Source organism: Conger conger, chromosome 3, assembly GCF_963514075.1.
Source record: "Conger conger chromosome 3, fConCon1.1, whole genome shotgun sequence".
Taxonomy (NCBI): Eukaryota; Metazoa; Chordata; class Actinopteri; order Anguilliformes; family Congridae; genus Conger; species Conger conger.
In genome coordinates, this window is record NC_083762.1 from 68,464,481 (window position 1) to 68,474,476 (window position 9,996).

The 9,996-nt window shown below is 39.6% G+C and overlaps 1 protein-coding gene across 2 annotated transcripts in view; it reads right to left on the reverse strand.

Annotated features, from left to right (window-relative positions):
• Positions 1-3,519, reverse strand: part of si:ch211-200p22.4 (phosphatidylinositol-binding clathrin assembly protein) — a 40,466-nt gene extending 36,947 nt beyond the window's left edge. The window contains exon 1 of one of the 2 annotated variants that reach the window (XM_061233560.1): positions 2,049-3,519. In XM_061233560.1, coding sequence (XP_061089544.1) covers positions 2,049-2,178 — 130 coding nt within the window. In that variant the 5' untranslated portion in view covers positions 2,179-3,519. The remainder of the gene's footprint in view (positions 1-2,048) is intronic. The other variant, XM_061233559.1, reaches the window with a different exon arrangement.
• Between the last annotated feature and the right edge of the window lie 6,477 nt (positions 3,520-9,996).

Genomic DNA, 9,996 nt, shown 5'->3' on the forward strand with positions numbered 1-9,996 from the left:
CCTAATTACAGCAGGCTTGAGAAGTGTCTGCTCCACCAGTTCCGAGGCTTTTCAAAACCACAGCCTGTAAAAACCGCAGGCCTGCTCGCTCACCCGGCCCCAAACTTTTAACAGGAGATTCAGCAAGCGAACGGAGTCAGAAAGCATCGCCCGTTCACATCCCACCGGCTCTAAATCTGTCAGGACACTTGGCTCCGCTCTCCTGGCTCATGTGGAACCGCGTACTCGGGGGACGAGCCCGTGCCACGCAGACATCAATGCTCTAATGATGGAAACGCATCCATGGTTCATAAATGAGTCAGAAGCAAAATAAGTGTCCAATGCCCTACCAAAAACAAGTATTGGCACATCTGACAAGAGGCCTGCTGGCAACAGACAATTTAAGGCCATTTTCTTTTTCTCCCCCACCCCCCAAATCCACAATTCTGAATTGACGATTTGAGAGCCGTGAGGGACTGATTGGCCACCTGCACCCAGCACAAGGAGCCCTGCAACAGATGCCCCACTGAGGCACTCAGAGACACTTGCATTTCTGCCAGTGACTATTCCCCACACTAAAGGTCACATAGTGCTACAGGAGAGCTAGTGTTGATCAGGCCCATCTCTCACAATGATCATTTCTACCCTGTGGGAGCCAGGTGCATCTCTCGACTGGACTTAATCCAGAAGTATCCAGAGTCTTTTCAAACACACCCCTCTCTTGGTGGGACAAGACAAACCATGGCAACTCACTGCAGGTTCTTGTCACTCAAAGTCAGTTTCTGACATGGTCCAGGCTTAAGCCTGCAACATTTTGGTTGTAGGTCTAAATATACTCAGCCCCTCTGCTGCTTTTTTAATAGTATTTTTTCAGTTAGCTCCTAATTCAATAGGTTAATATTGGTAAGCCAAGCAAATTGAAAGTGTGCGAGAAAAATGGCCCTTAACAACCAGCTGGCTGTTTTATGCTCAATGGAAGCCATGACAACACTGCAACAAGCTGCAGAGAGAAGGGGCTATTACAGACACCTGCTATATAATATGTTTATGAAAAGCTGTACTTCTGAATATGAGCCCTCAAAAGAGACAGACTATAAATACACCATCAATGCAATTCAAGCCCATTAATAACTCCATTATTGCCAATCTTCAACTGGTCCATTCCTTGTTTTTCTACTAGAAAGATGTTTGTCTCGTGGTGCTGAAATTAATTTTATGGCATGGTTGTTTATTGTGAGAGTTGGAGCCCAATGGGGTCTAAAATGAGGTGAACCCATCATAACCGATTTATACTTAATCTATATGCCTGCAGCATGGCCAAAACAATGGTGCAACTTCATTGTCACGGAATGCAATATTAAGAAGCTCTGTGCATACAGAATGTGAGAAATAGCTAATAGAAAGTGGTGAAACTTTATGTTGTGAAACTGCAGGGCAGCAAAAGACAATTTGTTTCTTTTTTTATAGGATGGTTATGTGATGTCACCACCTCCAGTTGTATGATTACCTGATTAGTCCTGTGTGACTATCAAGTGTGTCAGCATTGGTCTGACTCTTCAGTCATGAAGTTTAGTTGTACGCCTGAAAATGTGACAGTGCAGGCTGAAGAGCAACCCCACAACAGATTGTTATCTTTGCTTTTGGAGTCGGCTACACTACTTATTTGTGATGCAACCTGAATGAACACACAACGGGCACATTACAGCCAGGCAGTGTACCTAGATGTCAAGAACGTGTTTATGGGAGTTGAACCCTATCTGGCTTTTTCTAGTATTATATTAAAGATTATGACGGACGTCTGAAGAAGGTTTCGTAGCCTCCCGGCAGAAGATAAACATGTTACCCACCGAAAATCAATGCCCAGATACAAATATACATACGCCATTCACACACGTTTGTTGTAATGGTGGTTAATACAACCACCGTGGCTTGTAAGAATAGGTGGTGTAGCAAACCGGCATAAAATAGTATATAACGTTACTGCTACTCAATCATTGTTTGCACACTAACGTTAGCTGATTGAGAAACGTACAAAATGACATGGTAGGGGGCTAGCTGGCGTTACTCACAATCAAGATGTTTCTTTTTGGGTCCGCTGACTTCATGTGTCGTAGCCTTGCATACTGCTTTGCTGATAGCCGATCCAGTCATGCTGTGCTGAGCCGCTGCGATCCGATCGGTGATACTCTGTCCCGACATGTTGACTAACGCTGCTAGTCAGTTCTCTAGCTACACTTGATCTGAAAGAATTTCTCAACTGGTGGAGGATTTTTTGTGGAAAATAACGTTTCCTGACTGGAAATTAAAACATACACTGAAACGCAAACGATGCAAGAAAACATACAGTGAATGCAGAGTCTAGCTAGCCAGCTAGCTAGGGCAGCTAGTCATGGGGTTAACGTACAGTTATACAAACAACCTAGCCACACAAAATGAGATCTTTACTACTTATCTTTAGGCTACTACTTATGGTTCATCAAACAAAAAAATGAAAAGGCAAACCTATAAATTATAACTAATATCTGACGTTAACTAGCTATGCAACGTTGATTTTAGCTAACGTTAAATAATTTCAACCAGGAACAAGTCTCTCACTCCAGTTTGCGAACCAAAAATGACAGTCACCTTACAGCAAATGTGCATGGTTGTCTAACTAGATACCGAGCAACCTTGAAAAGTGAAGAGCTGTGAAGAAATACTACAGGCTACCCGGCAAGCAAGCAAAGTCCGTTTGCTGGCTGGCTAGCAAGCTACCTTTTGAGCTGACAAATCACAACAAAACGCAACACAGGTATTCAGATCAACTGACATGGCTAACTTAATAGCTAGCTACCTAATGTTACCTAGCTAGCTAACTAGCCTTACCTCTCATATGAAGACGAGCTAAATTATAGCGAAGGCTAGACAACTTAACCTGCTGCCTCACCTGTTAGTTTGCTAGCGTATTATACGTACAAATTGTAGCTAGAGCATTCACAAGAAAATTAATCACAAGGTACTGACTTGCTTTTTAACGTTATACGTTTCACGCTAGACTATAACACACCTACCCTACGTTAGGTAAGTTAGCTGACATTAATTAGCTTCCTACTTGAGACTTTCCCGCTAGCGAGTTGGATTCAAACTCAGGTTACTAACCAGCGAGGACACAGAAGGCTTTGGCTTTTTAACGCGGTTGTTTCGGCGTAGCCAAAATAACATGCCAGTGCTATCTGGCTCGGCGGACTGTTCTAAAATGTTAGTAACAGTTAGCTAGCTACCACCTAACCTTAGCTAGCTAGCTAGCCAACTTTGCTACCCAGGCACTGTCAGTTCAGGTTTGATAGCCTGACGTTAGCTACTACTTTTCGGCTTGCTGTCTTTTGTAAGGACCGACAATATATGTTTTTTAAAGATCTGTCCAGTTGAATCACCCCTTAGAATTACATATTAAACTGTTCCGTCCATTTTTGACGGTAAATTGCTTCACTTCTCCCTCTCCTTCTCCCTGTCGGCTTCTTGCGATTCCGGTTTATTTCCGAATGTATTACATTACTCCAGACAAAATGGCTGCGCAGCTGTCAGGTGATCAGAGGAGGGGTTGACTGGACAGGAATGAGTGTGTGGGGTGGGAATTAAGGTGGAAATGCATTCAATTAAAATAATGCCTGAGCATGAGCAATTCCAGCAAAAGACATGACGTTCAGTATAATATGAGGGAGTGAAGCTAACGTATTTTTTTACCGACGGAGTATCACACATCACTTTTTATTGTGGCGCAGAAAGCTAAATGCGACAATAACGCCGATACTAGGCAAACGTACTCAATTACACGTTTTAAGGTCGTACTGCCATATCCACAAACCAGCATGTCCTTGATTGACCGCGTACACTACAGTACATTACAGAACATCGTGTGTCTGAAGAAGCAGAATGCACTGGTATTCATATGTAAACGGAAAATGATACCGAAAATATTTGTCAGAATCTTCTGTCTGTATTATGCTTTTGTATTTTCTCATTTGCCACGCTCAATTAATATATATATTATATACATACAGTCCCCTCAAAAAGTATTGTATGGTGAATACAATTGGGGTTCAGCTAAAAAGATGAAAAAGGGACAAGAGTGCAGAATTTCAGGCTTTATTTTCCGCTATTTACACCTAGATGTACTAAACTACTTAGAACATAGCCGCGATTATTACAGTATTTAAGTAAATGAAAATAAATAACACTTCATATTTGGTTTCATATCCCTTGCTTGAAATAACTGCATCAAGCCTGCAACCCATTGACATCACCAAACTGTTCTTCTTTTCTGTTCTTCTTTGTTCTTCACCAAACATTCTTTTTTGAGATGCTTTCAGTTGTGTTTGTTTCGGTAATGTAGTGCAGTGTATATGACTGATTTACATGTTTATTGAATTGCTTTAACCATGAAAACAATGAGTCTTGGTATAGGGACCATTTCAGTAATCGTAGTATTTATAAAACAGTATTCCAAACTGAACTCATGTTCACATTAAGATAATGCCCATTTATCCAGAAACAATACATTACATACTCAATTATATGGCAGTCAGGTCCTCATTTCATTTTAACCATATGTCCTCTTGTCAATACATCAGATCAAAGGTTTCTCAGAACAGTGAACTGTCATAGTTTTAACTGAAACTGTTTATGTTAACTGTACAGAACAGCAATTAAAGGATCATTTGAGGAAAAGTGCAGTTCTTTCACTTTTAAAATATGATTACAAATAGAGAATGAACAGATGTGTTCTTTAAAAAAGACATTCTGAACTCCTGTACATTTTATTGTTAACATCTGGTTCACATGTGAGAATGCTGGCACAACACACACACACACACACACAGGCTGACAAGTATAAAAGGACCATTAAGTGCATTTTGACTTTTGCATTGAACATATTCGGCATAAAGGAAATAAACATAATTTCTAGTCTAAATAATTATAATGAATACAATACATGCCTTTTAGTCCAAGTCATACATAAGTGGCGTTACAATTCAGTTAGAAAAAATCAGAGAGTATCATTTCATCACATTTGTACCGAGTGAAGACTAGTGCAGAATGAACAGGTGGAAACTCTCAGATACCTGGCAGATATTTATAATATCATATATGCTACATTCCTACAGTGATAAAACATTTTTCAATTTCAATCGGTCTGTTCTTCACCCTTCATCCCAGGGCATTAACAGTCACTGCACATAATTATAGAAAGAAGATAGCGCCATCTAGTGACGCAATATCAAAACCATCTCCATGGCAACTGGAAGACCATGGCAACAGAAGCTGAACTCCATATGAGCAGGAAGTCACATCATTTCTAAAAGAAGATGTGGCAGATTCCACATTGCTACTCGTGGTTCACTCACCCATCTCTTTCATCACATTTTTCATCATGTTCTTTTCAACACAGACATATGTAGGTAAAACACAAAAGACAGCACAAAATATTTAATACCGTATTCAGTTTTTTGCATTCTGGAATTAATCTATATAACATTGTAATTGTTAATCTTTCCAACACAAAATGTCACACAACTCAAATAAATCAGCAATCCAAGTCATATGATGGTCACAGCCTTTGTTGTATCGGTCAAGAAATGCTGTGTAGGGGCTGGGGGTTATTACTATTATTTTATATCACTATTATATTATATTATATTATAGTCATATTACTGCTCTCAGGCTACATTAAATGGAAAGCTCTATGAAATTATTCTAAAATGGATAAAAACTTATTTTTATTTAATTTCAGTTCCATCAATTTAAATCTTCTGAGGAATTTAATTGCAATTATAATTGATAAATACCCATAGACCATTGTGGCTATTTTTCAATTCACAAATTGAATTTCAATTCCTTTGATTATTTGAAATGGAATTGACCTTAGTTCAAGGTTGCACATGGCCTCATCGTATTCAAGAGAGCCTATACAAAACATAGATAATAGCTTTTCTATGTACAAGTATATAACCTCCAGAGGAATTCTAAGTCAATCAATGCTTTTCACATTTTTAGAATGAGAAACTATTATGCATTTGGTCTGCTGTATACTTGTCATGAAAAGGACACTGACATTACTTAATTTCTTGTATTATGTGGACTTCCAAAATGCAGAGAAGGTGTGCCCCCCCACACTTGTTTTACCACCCACATGTTACAAAATAGGGAACTGTTGTCGCTATTGTATCAATGGCTTGTTAAAATAGGTTATATGGGTAGAACACTATAAGACTTTGTTATACTCGTCAAGGCCTTGATAAGATTAGGCAAGTCTGTGCTAGACCTTGGTGCAGAACCTCCTGACATCAGACCTCAAGAGTCGAGAGGAAAGGGGGTTCACAGCAAAATAGCCACCCTGGTTGATCGATAACATATTTTCCGCCTGAAATCTCATAGGTCAAAGGTTGTGCTGGCTCGAATCACTACCCTCAGTCAGAGGCACACCTTCACAGGACCATGAGCAGAAACAAGTTTCCATTAGTTTATGAGCAAAGCACATGTCATGATCGAGCTCACTGCACCATTACATTGAGTCTGACAAGTAAAGCTAAGTGGTGGCTGGCTTAGGGACCATAAAAATGATTGGGCATTTGAAAGTTGTAGAGAAAAGATTAGTCTGCATATAGTGGTATAAACTCCTGTGCACTGCAATAAATCATATACTGTATTTTACACGTGTTTTTATAAAGGCTTTTTATCCAGCACACTGCCATCCATTGTAAATTGCCTTGACCAAATTGCTAGCAGTAAGAAATGTGAAATTTGCCATTAGTTGCAGAGTTTATTCTCTGAAATGATTCCACATTGACTTGATAATTCATTTCATTTAAGTTTATTTTAGAGATACAAGATTACATTACATTATATTAATGGCATTTGGCAGATGCTCTTATCCAGAGCGATGTACAGTTGATTAGACTAAGCAGGAGACAATCCTCCCCTGGAGCAATGCAGGGCTAAGGGCCATGTTCAGAGGCCAAATGGCTGTGCGGATCTTCCTTTCCTTCAACCTTGCGTGTCCCAGTCATGTACCTTAACCACTACACCACAGGCCACCCTAGATAAATGATTATTTGTGTCATCGCATTTTCCAAATGTTGTTACTTAAACTTAATAACAATTCATACCAACCATTTGTAAAGGTGTAACTTCTGGGGCAAGTGAAAAGTGGATGTGTCAAAAAATATGTTTTTGGGGACTGGAATATGGAGTGTATTGTGCTGGGTGATGCTTAAAGCCTGGAGGGTATTAGTTTTGGGAGAGCTGCGAATAATTGGTCAGCTTTGTAATTGTACTCTCTTCTGGTGCTCGTCTCTCTGGTGCTCTTTGGCATTATGTCCTTGGTCTGGACAAGCGCAATTGCCGAATGAAAATTTCTGACTGGCTGGTGAGTATGTCAGCCTGCGCAGGTCAGCTCCAATGCTTCTTATGGGGTGTGGGTGGCACAGCTGTCGTTGAGAGGCACAGTTGGCAATGAGAAGATGTGGGGAGAAGAGCATGTTAAAAACGAATAAATATGTTCTTTTGGTCAAAGCTGTGAAGTTGCACACTCATTTACTTTTTAGGGACTGTGGTTTCAATGCTAACGCAGGCTAAACAGGTTTTTAGCTTTGCAGAGTTATCACAGTCAGGCAGCTGCCAGGCCATTCATTTCCCTTTTTCTTAATAAGTGGCATTGTGTATTTTTAGCTGAGGCAGCTGCAAGACCTAACATTATGGAACATTAGGAAAATGCAAGGACCTAACAGCACAGTGCATGTGACATTGTACTGAAGTGGAGCACTGAAGTGTGGAAGAAGTGTTACGTGTAGAACATACAAGCAGTCTTAAAAAAAACCCTTTCTAAAACTGAGAGCAATGCTTCCAAATCTGTTAGGAACAGTAAATACTCTAACATATTTCTTGCTCCAGCCAAAAAAGCAGACAGCTTTATGTCTCCAAAAACACAAAAAAAAAGCACATAAATTTGCACACTTGCACGCATACATGAACACACATATATCATTCCACATATTGCAACTCCCACAACCCAACAGCAAAGTCAGAATGAGCTCTACGAGAACCATGATGAACACATATTGTGTATGCCACACCTGATTAATACAGTTTAAAAAATGCTACATGTAAATAAATAAATAAATAATTTAAATAGAATTTAAAATAGTTGAATACTAACTTTTCTAATATATTTGAATACACATTCGACAAAAAATGAATGCTATTTTTATGAAGTTATATTATACAAATATACATCCATCCATCCATCCATTATCTGAACCCGCTTATCCTGATCAGGGTCGCAGGGGGGCTGGAGCCTATCCCAGCATACATTGGGCGAAAGGCAGGAATACACCCTGGACAGGTCGCCAGTCTATCGCAGGGCACACACACCATTCACTCACACACTCATACCTACGGGCAATTTAGACTCTCCAATCAGCCTAACGTGCATGTCTTTGGACTGTGGGAGGAAACCGGAGTACCCGGAGGAAACCCACGCAGACACGGGGAGAACATGCAAACTCCGCACAGAGAGGCCCCGGCCGATGGGGATTCAAACCCAGGACCTCCTTGCTGTGAGGCGGCAGTGCTACCCACTGCACCATCCGTGCCGCCTTACAAATATACAACTTCTATAAATATACAATTATTTTTAACTTGCATAAAAAACTGATAAACATCTTGGAGGCTCTTCCTGCAGTGGTCATTGTGTCTTAAATATAATGTTGAAGAGGAAAGGGACAAATGTATGAGCTGGGAACATTTAACTTTCCAAAGATTTCAGGAATGTTCTGAGAAAAAATCTGGTAACTGGGTTTTTGCTCAGATATCTGCTCAAATATCTGGAACATTTGTGCTCCCACTGAGATGTTATTGCACTATAAAAGCCACTTTGTTATGTCATATATTTAGGAAAGGGCCTTCTACTATTGTTGCTGCTGTTTACATTTGATTTGCTGTTGCCTTAGGTCTTATAATATGCACTTTATGTATCATACCATAGTGGACATGTGGACAGATGCTATGTCTAAGTACGAATATTTAATGAATGTATAATAATGTTGTGGAAGTACACATCTCTTGCAGTAAGCAGGAGTATAGTCTGTACTATTCGATCAGGACCGTGAAGAAGTCTTGCTATTATTTAATGGATATTATTTAATCATAATATTTTGCTGTTCCCTAACTAAAGCAAAAATGTCAAAAGCTTTGTTTCAGTCATGGCCACCAGGGCAGCAAAGCCAGAGCCAACATGGTCAATCAGTCAATATTCACGCTAATGAAATTAGCCACAGCTCGGTCACAGTCCTTTCCCTTAGTTTCCACCATTCCTTAGCCAGCTATTCTATTTATAAAAGCAAAGAGGAATAATTCAGAGGATTATCACAAGCAGTGCACACCACAATTCTATCATTCTGGTGAACCCTTAGCCTTTGGATCAGATCAATGTTTTGGAATTACATTTATAATGCATTATAACTGTTATTGTGTTGTTAGCAGGAAATCAATTTCAAAAACCTTCTTGGCACCAATCAATATAAAGTAATTCTGGGAGAGATAATAGTGCAGACAAAAAATGCAGGATTTGTAGTTGGATTTTGATTCCTTGCTTGATTCACTGTTTCAGTCATTATACATTTTTATTGTATACATTATGCTGAATGATTGTAAATCACAGTGTTCAGCGTTGTCATAGGTAAGCTTATTGCACATGCAGCAAGACCACACCCCAGTGGCATTCAGCTATGAGGCAACAACAGCTCTTCCTGACTGCAAGAATTTTAAAAACTTAGTAGTAACTTAAAGGTTATGGGTTTGTTCCCAGATATGACACTGCTGCTATGATCTTGAGCAACATATTTAACCTAAATTGCTTCAGTGTGTAATTCAGCTGTATAAATAGTGATATAAGGAATGCAAAAAGTTGTGTAAGTTGTTCTGAATAATAGTGTCTCCTAAATGGAAGCAATGTATTAATGTTTTGTTCCATGTTATTGT